The 17,101-nt window shown below is 36.3% G+C and overlaps 1 protein-coding gene across 1 annotated transcript in view; it reads left to right on the forward strand.

Moving 5' to 3' along the window:
• Positions 1 to 17,101, forward strand: part of LOC113233590 (homeotic protein ocelliless) — a 106,678-nt gene that overhangs the window by 41,098 nt on the left and 48,479 nt on the right. Inside the window, exon 2 of the mRNA XM_026468738.1 lies at positions 7,212 to 7,569. Coding sequence (XP_026324523.1) covers positions 7,320 to 7,569 — 250 coding nt within the window. The 5' untranslated portion in view covers positions 7,212 to 7,319. The remainder of the gene's footprint in view (positions 1 to 7,211; positions 7,570 to 17,101) is intronic.

Here is a 17,101-nt window from a genome sequence, read left to right on the forward strand (position 1 = left end):
CTGCTGATTCGTAAGGCTGAGTCCCTTGAGGCGAATGACCAAGAAACTTTAGTTAGAGGGTTGCTTTTGGAAATATACATTTGAATACATTTAACATTTACAATAGGTATTTATTTCGTACATCTTAGATTGAGTCTACCTGCAAGAGCAGAAACGGGTTACCACCACGGATTTTCGGACGGACGGACATTCAATTTTAATTAAATAATAGTTTATTTGTAATATTGCTGTTTAATATCCTCGCAATCGAAGTGAAAAGCATACTAACTCGTTCATAAAACCCATTTTACCCTCGACTTAAGTATAGGTACTCGTCTCGAGTAAAATGACGCGTTTTATGCACTTTTTGTACTATCTACTATATTTACCATTGAACTAAAATAACCGAGTACACATTCAATTACTCCATGCTCACACGCCCTATGACCGCGTGTGCACAGCTTCACCAACGCTCAACACGCGCCCCTCACGAGGCTCTAGGGAATTTTGCCGTTTAGCTCATGACCTTTTAGCGTGCAGCTTTTTACTGTTACGAAAGTGGTCACTTTTCAATTACACTCGTACACGAAGGCTAAGATACTAAAATAAACAAATAGAGTCTTTAATGCCTTCCTCTAAAATCCCGGCATAATTAAAAAGAAATCTCAAAATAATCAAAACAAAATACATTTTTATTTACAAAACTTTTCTCCTAAATATACTGTCGCAGGAAATGAAAGATTTTTTTTTTGTAGATCCAGAATATATATTTGTTTTTTTTTCACACAAACCAGCGTTTCGTACAGGGCTATAAAGGATCCGAAACGCTGGCTTATTTCATTTTTCAAGTTCAACAAACGCGAAAACCTAAAAACTCGTTAGGCACCTAAAAATCTAACTCAACCTAAAAAACGTTAATAAAAATTTATGTCATTTTGGAGTCATGGTCTTAGTAAAATGAGTAAGTTTAAAAAACATGCCTAGATTAATATCTCTACTAAGAAAAAAAAACTTTTTATCATCATGATAAAAAGGTTTTTACCTCAAATCGCTGATAAAATTGAACTTGTACCATCCAAAAATCATTTATACAATCATTGCACCAGTAATGAGGGTATCCGGTGTCGCCCGCTGGGAATCCGCTGATTTGCTCTCAGCATTTTGCCCGGTTTGATACCCGACCCGAACCACTGTGCGGCCTAATTGTTTTCTTCTATTCTCGAGGGGTAAGATCTATGATGTACTTTTTATACCCCTTTTAAGAGTATTTGTCTATTGTTTTTTGTTTTATAATCGCGCAATATCTTCGAAAAAAAGGTTTTATAAAAACCTGTGTCACTTTCTGTGTAAACAAATGTGTGATATTTAAAAAAATGATACCAAGTGAGTGGCAACCGACACGCCTGTCCATAACAGTTGCAGTGCCACTCGGAGCTATCAATCGCCAGGCTATCATCTGCTTGGTGACAGAAATAGGTAGTGACAGTACTTCCCTACACGAATTCTTTCACAAGATGCTCTACTGCTACTAAAAAAAATCAAAGCTACATTTTCATGGGAAATTTTCTGTGTGGTCTCCGACTTAGAGACTACGGACTCACCGGCAAGACCAGGGTGCAGCGGGCGTCCGGGCCAAGCCCTCCGCCAGTGATACGCCTTCACGGGCATCTCTGGTGGACCCGGACTTGGGTATGGACTCGCTGGGGTTTGAAGTGAACTGCAGAGATGGACATGTTTGGCTGCCCCGGTTGCATGTGGCCGGGGCGTCTGTCTCGGGTTGAAGGCCTGAAGCGTGTTGCCCTTTAAGTTGAAAGCTATGTCCGGACATTGTCGCAGGACACTGCGACCGGCTTCTCCAGCACTAGCCCGGAGAGCTGGCAGAGGATAAGCTCGATATTCTCCGGTTCCTCCAGCCACTTAGGTTATTGGGAACTGGAGAGACGTGGTTTCCGGCATCGGGAAGTGTGCGTGCCTTACAGCTCCGCTACCCATGAGGAGATTTGGTAGTGGACTTAGAGTCGATGGCTTAGCGGTGGCAATAGGCAATAGTTGTGCAATGCGCAATGGGAAATAAGCGTGCCTACAGATCCAGTACTTATCTGGAAAATAGGAAGGGTACTGTATGGGCGCCCGGGGCGGCTTACCCGAGGCACTAGCCTCTTGAGAACCAGATGACAGCGGTCTTTGACAACCCTGTACACTGGCTGATCTAGGGACAGAACCTGAACTTATAAGGTTTCTTTACGCTCACAGGTTATAGTGTCCTTCGCGCATAACCAAGAGATAGGGAGGGTCACTATAATCAAAACTTATGTAGAAAAGGTATGGGAGCTGGTCTCCGGCTCAGAATAGAACTACTCATCCTGCGACATACAAGACGACTAAGAGATCAGCAAGCTATGAGGATAGGCAGCAGCGGGTATAAAGCGCGGAAATCCTGTCTGCCAAGCGTGGCGAAGCAAAACCCCTCAAAAAACCTCTAGTCCCCGGCGGCCCAGCTATCGACTTCTACGGTAGCGATGGGGCAAGGGTGCTAAAATTAACTCCCGGTAGAGGCCTGGCTACCATAAGCAATACGAAGTCAGTCAGTTGTGACCTATAAGGAACCCGAAACGTTGGTTTGTTTCAACAAAAACCAAAATATACGATTTTAGATCAGAAAAAGTGATCATTATTTGAATTTCATTCTTCTACGGCTTCAATGACAAAGTAACTAAAAATATTATTAATTAATCCTGTACAATGAAACAATGTGCGGGTTTGGGATTAAGAGAATCGTTCTGATTAAGTTCGTTTCACAATTAAATTTCGAATACAGCTGTGTGAGTTTGTAACATTCGACATTTTAAAAATGTAGCGGCCCACAAATATTTGAATTTCGAAATAGAGACGTTCCAATTTCAAATGTTTCATTCAAAAATGGAATTCCATCGACAATGTTTGGTGAGCTGTCAGAGTGCACAATGGTTGATACCTGCGTATATCCTATGTCTGATATTTTTTTTATTTTCATGTTTGGGATTGGGATGTAAAAATAAAAATATTTTAAGCTACCGTTGACATTACTAAACATTGTTGTAAAGTTGTCATGACGATATATGGTTTTGAGTTTAAAAATAAATAAATTTTAGACATAAATTGAGGAGTGTTATAAGACGGAAGAATTTCACGTAATTACGTCCATTATAAATTTTTGTAAGTATGACCTACCTACATGTTTATTTAAGTCTTAATTTCTATGTTTATTATTATTATTTTTATGATACCTAGACAGGCGACACGCCTGTCCATAACAGTTGCAGTGCGCTCAGTGCCTTAAATCGCAAAGATCTGAGAGGCACTGCCGCTGCGTCCATCACCCTGAGACATACATTGACAATTCCCATGGACCTGTAAATCCACCACCCTTCAAAACCGGAACATATTCATGCTCATGTTACTTGGCGGCAGAAATACGTAAGGTGGCAGTACTTCCTTGGACGAACTCTTCATCAAGAAGCTCTACTGCTACTTACTACTTTCTGTTTATTTAGTTATCTCACTGCATAATTTTGAATAATCGACAATATCTATATCTTAAGTTGTACATATCAAAGTTTCACCCTTTAGTAATTCTTTTCTATTGGAAAAACATATTGTTACCACACGTCTATACATTTTCAATTTTGGAACACCAGTTCCATTCACACAGTGGTTCCGACACGAGGTCTCGCCGCAAAAAGTGCCGACCCATTGTGTTCCTGACAAATGGTTACTAGGAAAAGAAAAAATCTATTCAAAATAGTTAATTTAATAGTATGTTCCGATGCGTAAAATTTGTCATAATGCAACCCACTGTGGGCAATTATCACGCCCGGATTGAACGTCTTTGTCATAACTTTCGGTTTTTCACTTTTGTGGGTGTGTTATTTGCCGAATATTCTTTAAAAACATATTTAAAAAGTTAGACTTTACATTTTCTTTACGTCACAAGGCCTATATAAAACGGTACTTGACAGGCGGGATGATGATAGTTGCAAAGATACAATATTATTACTGAGAGACGCAAGAGATAAGGCTCCTTGACACATCCCCTTAGTCTTACTAAAAATATTGTTTCGTTCAGAAACTACCACACTTTCACCACTATATTATTAGTAAGACAAATGCTCTTAATGCTGGCATGGTCGGAAATGGAAATATATAATAAAATTCAAAAATTGACCTTTATAGAAAAATAGAATTTTAAATTCCGAACGCGCGATTTGTCTCTGCCAGCCAGTGCTGCCAACTGCGCAAACATGGCGAATAATTACATCGGAAGGGCGCTAATGTTTGTTTTCTCTACAATGCTGTTTGCTTTGCGATATTATTTATGGCCAGGGCGTTGACAAATAGATGATATTGACGCCTTTTTGTGGGGTGATGAAATGCTCTTTTTTTGAAAAGTCATGTTGCGTTTGCTTACGTCTACGTTTAACTATATTTGTGTAAGTAGGTATGCTTTCAATCGATGAAGCTATTTCAAAAAAGGTATTTAATAAAAATTTGGCCACCAACGTTTTGTTCAAAGTTCCGCGAATATTTTGAAAATTCAAGAATATGTTTTAAACTCAATTTGTTTTTGTCGCAAAAGCATTGACGTGAAAACACTTCAAAACCGCACGCCGCCGATGCTCCAAAAAAAATGCATTTTCGTTACACAATTGAACACCTTTCAAGAGTTTTGCCGCCAAAAACGAAAAATTTCAGCCAGGCAGAAATCCTTTGAAACGAAAAAAATTGTGGTTTGAATATGGAACGTTCAACAGTAGAGCTAGAGTTGGATTTTGACGCTGTGTTTAAAAAAATACGAGATTATAATCTTTCGGATTAGGATAATCTTTTGTTGACAATACTAAGGTGTTTTAGGGAGTACGCTTCTTCCCAGAATTAAGGAATGAAAGTGACAATGTTCAGTTTTTGCAACAAAAACGTGATGAAAGTGGGGATTATGGAATACTTATTTTTATAAAACAATCATGAGTTATTCTTTCGTAAAGTTGTATCTAGGCAAAATCCTGTCCATTTTTCACTCTTGATTTCGATTAGTTTAATATATATCCATATTCATGTATCTTAAACAAACATTTTTTTATCATTTGCCAGAAGAAAATTTTGAGTCTTTTATCAAGCACCATTTCATATGTCTTTTTGTAAGCAAAGAAGTTCACTAAATTTATATAATTATTGAGTTTCTGGCACTTGTTTTAATCTATTAACTAAAGATGAAATGAAAACTTTCTATCTTTACATATTTATACCTAATGTATTTCTAAAACTTACACGTAAGGAAACAGAGGATACAAACATTAAACGGAAACTTTTATAATATTTTATACACTTATTAGATGTCATATGTAATCAATTCTGCTGTTTTCCTTTACTGTAATTTGTTGTCTGAAGAAAAAGTTCGCGATCACTGAGTTTCATTGTTTACGTTCTGTCTAATTAAAAAAAATGGAGTGTGGTTAATGCAAAGTTATATAAAGTATTACAAAGAAAACTGGATTCATCGTTGAATATCTCTTCATCGTTTTTTATCACGACTTATTTACGTTACAACCAAAAAAACTTCATTTTTAGCATTTCTTCGTGTATCATATCATACAAAGCATTTTTTTCATTTTATATATCATCACTTTGATATACCTCGTCAATTCTTTTTTTGGCAACACAAGCGAGATCATAGCCCCCTCAATTTGGCAAAGGCACCTCAGGTAACAACCAGAAGAAATAAACGTGACAAAATGTCGGTAAACATGTACCTACACGTACCTTTACCGGCGTGATTCAAAAAAAGAACTATAGAATTTTGCTATTTGAATCCGGCGCGGATGTGACGAATGTAACATCCATTCAAATTACAAATTTGGAAGGCGTTCCACGTGTTTGACTTTGTTTTTTTTTCTATAAACGCTGCAATAGTGCAGAAAATTCATATTCCGTCCGGGTAATTGAAAAGTGAAGTTATGTTATGATTGAAGCAAAAAATTGAGAAAAAATTCAATTGAAATTACTTCACAATCCATTGATGCGTTCGATATCATGAAAAGAAGTTATTGAATGAATAAGGCGTGAATAATTGTCGCTTTTCTCAGGGTATACAGTCGCAAATTGAATTTTAATTGCGAACAATTTTTTATTGTGACAATTTCAGTTAGCTCACACGAATAATTGAATGTTAAGTAGACTTAATTACGAATGAATTGACAGCCAGGCAGTTTTATCTGTATTTATTGTCGTTAATTTTAGTTTTTATGTAGGCTTAGCTCGAACTATGTCGATATGTCCGGTAAATTAAGTCCATGCAGTCAACATATGGCTTAATCCCGTCTAGAATAATATTTTATTTATTTCTTACTATGTGTAGGTATATATGTAGGATATTGTAAGTCGTTTTAAACGGAACAATAATTCATCAATTATTTATTATAGCGTCAGAGCTTTTCGTAAGGGAAATATGGTGAAAGTGTGCGTGTACAAAGGTAGTCACGGGTTACGGTTACGTTTTTTTTATAAATCCCACTTCTAAGTGTACTGCCTTCTTTAATGACATTTTGCTTATAAGAAGACACGTGTAATAATGTCAGTTTTTATGAGGGCGGCAAAGTCAGACAGAAGGTTTTTCATTTTCCTGAACAAAATTTCAAATTAAATGTTAAATAGCACGGTTTTCCTTTTATTTAAAATGGTAGGTATGTTATTTAGAAGAAAACAATCCTCGTGATTGAGTCTTTCGATAAGTTTAGTAAAATCACAGGTTTTTTTTATGTTTGGCAGGTTCGATTCCCCGTTCAGACAGGCTATTATGAAAAAATCTTTGAATACAGTTCGAATGGTTTTTAAAATCAAAATGTAGTCTTCTTTCGGTTAAATTTTCTATCTACGGTATTTAAGGTATTTTCCCTCAGTGTGACAGCCTATGTAATCTACGCATGTTTAACTATAAACTTACTGGGACCTGTAAAATATCCAAAACATTGATTTGTTTAATATATATAGAAATAAATAAATAAAAATTATTTATTATCGGACAAATTTAGTCGGGGTACGAATTTGATCCTGCCGATTCGATACCTCAAAAACAATAATATATTTTATTGTATTCTATCAAATTTTTTAACTTAGCCATCCAAAGAGAAACGTTGCCAGCTTTATTGTCTGACATTTTTTTCCATTATGGAAATGTAACCTCTGTTGTCTTGTTTCAGAACCCCAAAACCAAAAAAATGCCATCGCAACCCATAATCCCTAACCAGCGGCGATAGCGCACCAACCATGCGAACGCACAGACGAAGGTTGCGGTGATAACCCTCGAGATGGCGTTGCTGACAAACTCGGCCTCCGCTGGCGGCCCCACGGCAACACCGAGCGCACCACAGGCGCACCATTCTACAACACCTTTACACCACTACTTTCACTATTTGAAGCAGCCGTCGCCGTTAGCCCAAAACCCCTACGCTCATCATAGCAGTGCCCACCACATGGGGATGGGCCCAGGTCCTTTGGGTGGACTCGGCCCGTTTGGGTTAACTCCGCATGGATTAGAGGCTGTAGGATTCCCGCAAGGTGAGTTTTTAACCATATATACGTAGAAACAATGCAGGTTAGAGCTTTTTACAGTCTTCTCATCGTATCGGTAGCGTAGACTATACTAATGCGGCCCAGAACTCAGCCACGCTGACCGCGTTATTAGTAACCAACATTAAATCCTCAAGCGTGCAAGTGTCGAGCCACGACGTGTGGTGGGCCATCGATTGAATCATACCTAACGTGATCATTCGTCTCGCTTTGAGCGGGACAGTCCCGCTTTTAAGCTTCTTATCTGCTGTCCCCAAAATATTTAAAAATATCCCAGAACAAAACAAGAACACACGTGACAATAAATAATAAAAAATGGCGCATAAGCCTTAAAATATACAAAGCGCACCAGACTATAAAAGTTCTTTTTTTAAATTTTCGAACATTAAGTATTTTTTTAATCTTTTTTTTATCATTATTCATTAAACTTTTTGTGACTTTCATAAACATGTGTTTTATTTTTAAAACAATAATGAATTCACAGGCGTCCCGCCTAGAAGGGAAAAAATTAATGGTCACGTTAATCATACTGCACCATAGATTACCTTAATAGTTACTAAAACAATCCAGGTTAGAAACATCCGAAAAGCCCCACCTAAACAAATTGTCCTTTCTCCGACCAACTTTAGTCCGAAGCTTATTTATAGAATTCTAGCTCGGCCATGGAAATTCGTGTTTATGAGGAAGAAATTAAAATCAAAAAGTAAGAAATGAAACTATTTTTCCGAATTTAAATCGCGTATATTTGTTTTTTCAAACAAACCGACGTTTCGGGTCCTTTACAGGTCCTATGGTCACGGTTCACTCAGTCAATCGTATCGTAAGGTACTAACTGGGTGTTAAATCTGTCAAAGATTTCTCATAGATGGCGCTACGACTAAAAAGTCGTTGAAAAAACCAATTACAAAGACACGACGCAAGCACATAGAAAAATTCCCGAGGTCCGTTGTTTCGTTCCGTGGCTTAGTTGGTATGGCGTCTGGCACGGTATGCAAGAAGACGTCGGTTCGAATCCGACCTGATCGAAGGAATTTTTTCTGAGTGTTCGATCTTTGTATTAATAATTATAACAAACTAGTGGAGTAATTTCACAAAAAAATAATTGAATACCAATTCAATAAAAATTTTATTAAACTTAAATATTATTGAATACACTTTGGATCAAATTTGTATTTAATCTAAAACTCAACGTTTATTCAGATCCAATATGTTTAGAATTTAAAAAGTCAATGTTTTCTAAACGGCACGCTACACTGAAAAAAAAAACGGATGTTAAAACAAATTCTTAATGATTGAAATCATTCACAAGATGTTTTTTCACAATTACTTTTTTGTTAAATTGTTGCTGCAATCATTGTGCTTGTTGTTACAATCATTGTTCTTGAAACGCTCAGATGAAAACAAGTAACAGTTTCACAGTAAACATCTTGTTTATTTCATTTTTTCTTGTTTATGTATTTCTAGAAGCTTCTAGGAATCATCTTGAAGAACGATTGAACTAGTGTCTAAAACGTATTTGTTCATTCATAAGGCCAGTCACGAAATGTCTCAGTGAATAACATTTTAACTGCTAACCGACAAGTCGTGCACAAATTTCATTTCACCGAAAGGTCATTACGTTTACGCGTTTATTTTGTTGACATTTCGCCGACTTTGTTTATAATGTGTGTTACGTGGACATACTTTGTTTTCGGTTATTAAATTTGAGACCTACTTAAATATATTTTTACGTTTATTGTGAGGCGACATCATCATCCTGTTGTAATTACTTAGTTTTCTTTACACGTTTTCACTGGATTATTATGGGTAGCACCTCTGAGTTAACATTTCATACCCTAGGTCTTAGAATAATAACGCATAGAAACCTAGTCCGCACACGCTAAGTGATGCAAATTGAAGCGCGCCAAAAAGGCCTACACGAGCAGGCGGGCCTTCAGTGCTCAAGGTCAACTTGCACCGCGAACAGATCAAGAATTTTAGCTAAAAATGACGAAATATGCGGTAAATGAGTGTAAAAATACGTCAGACAAAACATAAAATAGATACTAACATCACATTCCACAGTAACGCGTTTCAACTTGTATTTTTATATAAATATTTACTAAAACCGAAAATTAACCTACTACTAAAACTAGCCTACATGAATTTGATTTTTGCCTCTCTCGTGACAGTTCGTTTGATATGAAACTATCATTCTATGCGTTATTATTCTAAGCCCTAGGTATAATAAAGTCACATGTGATAATACGTCAAAATTGCTTTTATCACATGTAAGCCATGAAAATAATGCGAATTTCATGAAACTAATTATGCACACGTGAAATTTTAAAACTTAATTTGATAATTTTCTTACAAAAGACATTAACGAGTGTGTTGAAATACGGCATTTTGCGATGATATTTGTAAGAACACCATCTATCGTATAGTAGTTAGTAGCAGTAGAGCTCCTTGCCCATTTCGGCCGCCAAGCAGTGGTATCAGCATTATTATGTTCCGGTTTTGAAAGGTAAAGGTGCTGATATAATTACAGGCACATGGGACTAAACAAACGGAATCAAATTTCATCGGTAATTAAGTATTAAATATGCAATTTTGCAATTTAAGTCCATTATCGCAAAGCCCAAGTTAACTGGTCGATTTGAAGTGAAACAATTGACGACATCCATTGACACTCGTTCATTATTTCGAATTCGGGCTGGCCAATCGGAGCGCAGTTGTCACAGTAATGATATGGCAGAACCGTTTTCAAAAAAATTAAAAGACATTTCGTCTCTGTTTCTGGTTATACCTATACTCGATGGTTATGGTTCAATTGCCTGGAAGGGCACACCACGTCGCCTTTTGCAGTAATCGTTCGGTACTTGAACCCAAGGATCTTTTCCACTAGACCCACACTGTCAATATTATTTCTTAAAATATTTAAAAACATGTTCAACAACGACCAAGGCACCTAAATAAATAAAGAGTAATAAAAAGAAAAAGCTATAGACTAATTTTCTTCGCCGAAATTTCAAACCTCTGTCCTAAAAATACGTCATTTTGTTAATATGGCCTTGTTACACCATAAGTGTAATCGCATACAGGGAATTCTCTAGTTTGAGAACAGGCATTACAATTGTTCTAGTAAAAGAGAGAATTGAATTTTATTTGTTCACTGTATATTGAGCATTCAGGGTGGTGTCAATTGAGATTGTGCATCCGCATGCTGTTCTTGGTAGGTAGCGAAAAGGAGTGCCTAATCCGATCTCTTCGCAGAAAAACCATTTTGAATGACCAACGTCTTGTTGCCGATATCTTTTTAACATCTATTGTATTATGGAAGTCATTTGTTCTTTTTTCAAATCTTAATTTCAAATTAATTTGTGGCCTCTAACAAATAACAACTTCCAATGATTTTCCAAAAATGAAAAACCGCAAACGCTACCAACTTAACGAAACAAAACATCAAAACTCAAGTTTGGTACTAATTAAAGCAACTAACAAGCGAGGACTTCCGTTTCCACATTTCGGGGGTAGCATGGCAACACTGCGTCCCCAAAGAGGGGGTATAAGCGGCTTATGGGGGAGGGCCGGGCTGTTTTGATTATTTCGAAGGATGTCTTCTTGCTACGTAAATTATGCAATGCTTTTCGGCTCTAGTTGTTTTGATGTTGGTGCCGTCAGGTTGGTACCTATAATGGTTGCGTTGCTTATATTGGTGCAGATACTTTTTGTCTTCACTATGTAAGAAGAATTAATTTATATTTGAAACGGGGATTACATTATTTTCATTGAATGCTAAATTCAAAATTTAAAAACATTTTTATTTCACAGGTAAATAAATTACACTGGAACCCTATTACTATTTGTAGAATGTGTTATCACTAATAATTACGTGGTCTTGTCGATTATACCGGTCTAACCACACGAATGCCTCTGTCACTGACCCTCTTGTCGCCATTTTACTTTGTCCATATTACACAAATCAATTCGGCAATAATTATTCTTCAAATTGATATTTTGTAATTTACATTAGCGTGACGAATTTAGAATTAAAAGATGTATGTAAATTGCTTGTGCCTACAATTTATACATATGACAATGTACACAGCGGATAGAAAGCAAAACAAACAATGCTAACGTTGTTGCTTATTGTTTTTTTAAAAATCATAATACTTGCCAAATTACTTTAATCGATATGACACAAATCCATTCGACAACGAATTATTCTACAAATTGGTATTTTGTAATTCATATTAGGGTGACAAATTTAGAATTAATTAATAATAATTAGAAAAATGTACATAAATTGCTTGTAGTGGATTGAAAGTTAACAAATAATGCTATAATAATGTTGTTCCTTATCGCTTATTAAAAAAAAAGCAAACAGGTAGCCAGTCGTCACTACCTGATTGGTTTATTGAATTCCAAATTCAAAATATTTAAAATGTCTATTACTTCCTCGACTTGCCTATGGTAATTTAATAACAATATCAGGACCTACAATATTGTGAACGGCATGCAGCTGTATAGCTATAGCCGTCTATTGTGACGTATTGCACCAAAAGTGTAATAACGCCACATGTGCAAAATGAACTTTTTATGTAATAAGTCGTAATTTAAACGCGGTTGTTTGGGTTAATAATACCAGGTGACGGGACAAACAAGTCGTGCGCCTGGTGGTCAGCGACGCGTCTATTCATAAGAGGGACACTGCCATTGCGCCCGTCACCCTGAGACATAAGTTGACAAGTCCCATGTGCCTGTAGCTTTGCTGCAATGCTTACATTACTGCTTGGCTACAGAAACAGTTAAGGTGGCAGTACTTCCTTGGACGAATTCTTTCACAAGGAACTCTACTGCTGCTTACCCACTTCTCGTTAACTAAAAGTAGTTAATAACTACTCCAAATTTTTGTTTTAAGTATAGTCTTTCAGTCAAACTTACTTAAAACGACGACTATATCGACACATCCGTAGAACAAAGGTCTATGTGTAAGACTACTTGTTCTCAGGATATAGTACATTTCGTTCGTTGTTCTTCGCTGTGGATGTCAGATCGACTTTTGTTCAATTTTATATTTCCGAAACGAAGTAAGATATATAAATTCTCAAAATACCTTTACATAGGACCAGTTTGAATAAAATTGTTCGAATGAATTGAACGAAATTGTTCTCGTAACGTACTTATTTTCTTTTCGCTATATAATCACTTCGGACTCTGTTCTTCGGATGAGTCGATATATAAAGAAAAAAACCTACCCGAAAAGTTCGTGGAATTGCATCTATTTGCCTAGTTTTATTGAAATAGTTTGCCACTCTTAGAGGTGGAATATTTTCTTCAAATTTAAATGGGACCATTACTGAGGTACACTCTTTCCAACAAAAAAGGAATCTTCAAAATCGGTGCACAAATACCAGAGTTATCGCGTAACACACGTTCAAAAAAAAAACAGTCGAATTTAGCACCTCCTCCTTTTTTTTAAAGTCGATTAAAAACTAAGAGATGCAAAAGTAATTCCTAGTTCAACTTCATCATCACCATCGTCGACTAATTTATACGTCGTTTCAGGCGAAGGTTTTGCGCCATAGTCCGGCTTACCCCAGCGCGGGTTGTGGACTTCACACGTCTTCCAAGGGTTGTGAACCTTCTTTGACGTGCAGGTTTCATCACGTTGCCTTCACCAAAAAGCTCACGGTGAATTTCAAATTAAGTTTCGCACATAAATTCCGAAACTCAAAAGTGTGAGTGCGGGTTCGAACACACTAGTTCAAGTTCTTATGAGTTAAATCCGTACCAATAGACAACTATAATAGGTAATGCATTTTTCGTCAAAATAATCGATAATTTGAAGAAAACGCGATCTTAAGAAGCAACTACCTACATTACATTAGCCAAATAACAATATTAAATAATAAAAATCCGTTTTTAATCCCAAAAAGGGTTATTCCACGAACAAACAGACGCCTTTCAGGTAGTCTTCTTTATTTCGCGACAAATTTACCTTTTTTTAGGGTTCTATAATGCTCTCAAACAGAACATTTATACGTAATAATCTTTCAATATATTTGTCTCTCTGTTTGTAAGTTTCTTGGTACTTCCATGAACTTGATCGCTAGAAGAATCTTATTTCGAATTCAAATAATCCGAAATTTTCTTAAAAATCGTCAGATGAAAAAGGCATATATGAAATAGAAGAAAGAAAGAAAGAAACATTTATTCAGTATCCTTAAATTGTATGTACATAAAAATAAATTAAAACTAAAATTACTGATACTGAATGGGCACCGCTCAGCATGTGCCGTGGCTGAGAACAGCCACGTCGCTGGTATTATGCGGAGCCCAGTGAGTGCGTCTCAGGCGCACTAAACTAATACTACAAAAACATTGACTTATTTAAATTCGCAATATGAGTACAAAGAATTTATGATGCGACAAAATGTGTGATGCTTAACTATATCTATACCTATTGTTAATTTATTTACAATTTATTTATAATTAATTGATAATATTATGTTATGTATGCAAACACCATTCAACTATCAAACAAACTTAATTATATATATAAAAAAAGAAAAGAAAAGAAAAACTACTTATTTCCTAACTATAAAGTTGGAACTGATTGCAAAAAGTACAACCGAATTAGGCCACATATACATACAAAATCCACTTATACACAAATGATACATCTAATATTTATATAACAAGACACGCCACCACAAATAAAAAAAAACAGACAAAATATTTACGAGTATGTTTACCAAAAATTTGATGCCGAACCCTTCCTAAGCGATTTCACTTGCCACTTGACAGAATTTTAACACTAAGCCTTTTAACAAATGCAAGTTTTGCAGTTACTTCAAAAACGATGGAGAATAAGACGTGATATATGTTTATCTGCTTTGTCCACTGTCGTTTTACCGAAACTCATTAGAACGAAGTTTCTTTTCAACGACGATATATTATTCCGATGACGTTTCATTTTTACGAAAGTGAAAGTTAAATTCATGGTCAAATAATCGTAAATCATAATTTTTGCATAAATGCTGTAGAATACATTTTGAATCATATTTGTGTTATATCTAGACTCACATTGTCTTTCCATACATCTTTATCTAAAACGTAGTCTATAATTTGGTAATATGACTTTTCAATTAAAATACTTTTGATGTACTTTCTAAACTTAGGAAATGATAATCTTAATATATGCTCCGGAATCTCCCCGTAATAGAATAGAAATCGTGGTACCATGTGTTTGGACTTAGTTCTTAGGTTAATATTATGGATATCTTCTTTCTTAACGAAATTATGTATATTTTTACGGGCATACGAAATATTTGAGTAAATGTACTGTGATGCCAAAGTCATGATACTAGTCTCCTTAAACTTTCCTCTCAGAGAAACCCGAAGATCTTAGTGGACGTCACAAACTACGTCTTCATACAATTTGGGCATTGGGCAAAACACACATTCAGACATCAATTCAAGACTGACATGCGTAAGGTTGCCGTGAATGCCCGTGGCAGCCTAATAGTATGACCTATCGCTTTTCAAATAAAGGTTCTAATCCGGACTTGTACGTAATTTATGTGCGAAATTTAACATGAAATTCGCCATTTATTTACCATTAGCTTTTCGATGAAGGAAAACGTCGGGTGCGTTAACGTAAACCATGAAGAAACCTGCACTAATCTGCAAGCAATGTAATGATGGACCCGCGTGGGAATAACAGCCCAAGCCCTCTCATTGTGAGAGGATACCTGTGCACAACAGTGGGACTATATAGGGCATCGAATAAATAACCAGAAATAGAGGCGAAATGTCGCTTAATTTGTTTGAAAACTATTCTGCCATATCATTACTGTGCTCCGATTGGCCAGCCCGAATTCGAGTTAACTTGTCGATTTGAAGTGAAACAATTGACGGGTGTCGTCAATTGTTTCACTTCAAATCGACCAGTTAACTTGAGCTTTGCTGTAATGGACGAATAATTACAAAATTACATATTTAATATTTAATTACCGATGAAATTTGATTCCGTTGTTTTGTAATTAGATGTTTTGCTGTTTTTCTCCGTACCACCGAATGAAACAGCACCCCATTGTTAGAGATATTATCTTTAATTACAATAAATGCAGAATATTTTTGGAGTATACGGAGACCTACACACAGGTCAGTAGTTGGCGCTGTCTTTATTTCAGTGCAAACGAGAGTTGATATTGTATAAGTGATGTATCACTGAAGAGTTACCATGAATATATGGCCCTTATTTCGTCTCTTCTGGTTATATACTCGATGATATAGGGTAACTGTTATTATTATGTAAGGCAACCCACACTCATCATAGTTTCTTACGTAGTCTTGTTTCAACTTATCTAGGTAAACTACGCCTTAATGCCAACCAGAAGCTTTTTACCCCGTCTTTTACCACATCATTATTCTTATTAATGTCGAAAGTTATTGTTTTCCTTTCAAGGAAATAAATTCGATCCAAACTCAATGTCGTAAAACTACTGTAAATCTATAAAACAAAATTAACGACTTACGACCTATTAGATTTAAAGCCCAATACGCATTTAATGCAGGAATAAAATTAATCCTCGGAGCTCGTTTTAATCCGTATACCCGTCCTTTTCACTCGCTCTACAACACTTATATATTCTATCTTTGTCGCACGTTAGACGCTGCTCCGCGTAACGATGGCAGCTGGGCATTCTTTTTTTGAAATTTATTTTTTTCATTGTATATTTCCTTTTTATTGGCATCCCTTAGAATTTTATACGGCCAGTTGCTTTTTTAATCTTTGGCGGTATAATTAATTGATTTTTTAATCTTTTCTATTTACCGTTTTTGCTAAGTTGGGAATCGGAAAGTTGAATTTTGAATTCCTATCCTTTGAGATCAGTTATTTTTTAATAAAACACGGCCGTTCCATACTTCCTTCATCCTATTTCTGTTAGGTATGCCTCAGTGGAATGGTCATCTACGATTATTCCACTATGATGACTCACTATGGGTTTGGGAACACACGTGATCATCTCGTGAACCTTCGCCCAACTTCGTGTACATTCGCCGCCATCATTAGTAGCTGTAGAGCTCCTTGTGAAAGAGTTCGTCCGGGGAGGTACTGCCACCTTACCTATTTCTGCCGCCAAGCAGTAATGTGATCATTACTATGTTCCGGTTTTGAATTAAGGGTGGTGGTGAAATTACATGCACATGGAACTTCTCAACTTATGTCTCAGGATGACGGGCGCAGTGGCAGTGCCCCTCTGATCTTTGTGATTTAAAGCTCTGTGTGGCACTGTAACTGTTTTGGGCAGGCGTGTAGCTAACCATCAGGCCCACGCCTTGTTCGTCCAGTCACTTGATATTATAAATAATAAAAAAAAACGCTTTCTTGCTGTGCAAGGTCCTAGGCTCTATCACATCATATACTGTTAATACAATTTACAGTTGAATATAGAACAACTTTTTCGTAATATCCCTCGGCAATTTTCGGGTTTTGTAATTATTAGAATTATCATTTATATTAATTTGA

This window comes from Hyposmocoma kahamanoa, unplaced genomic scaffold (genome assembly GCF_003589595.1).
Source record: "Hyposmocoma kahamanoa isolate Upper Pololo Valley unplaced genomic scaffold, ASM358959v1 79, whole genome shotgun sequence".
In the NCBI taxonomy this organism is placed as follows: Eukaryota; Metazoa; Arthropoda; class Insecta; order Lepidoptera; family Cosmopterigidae; genus Hyposmocoma; species Hyposmocoma kahamanoa.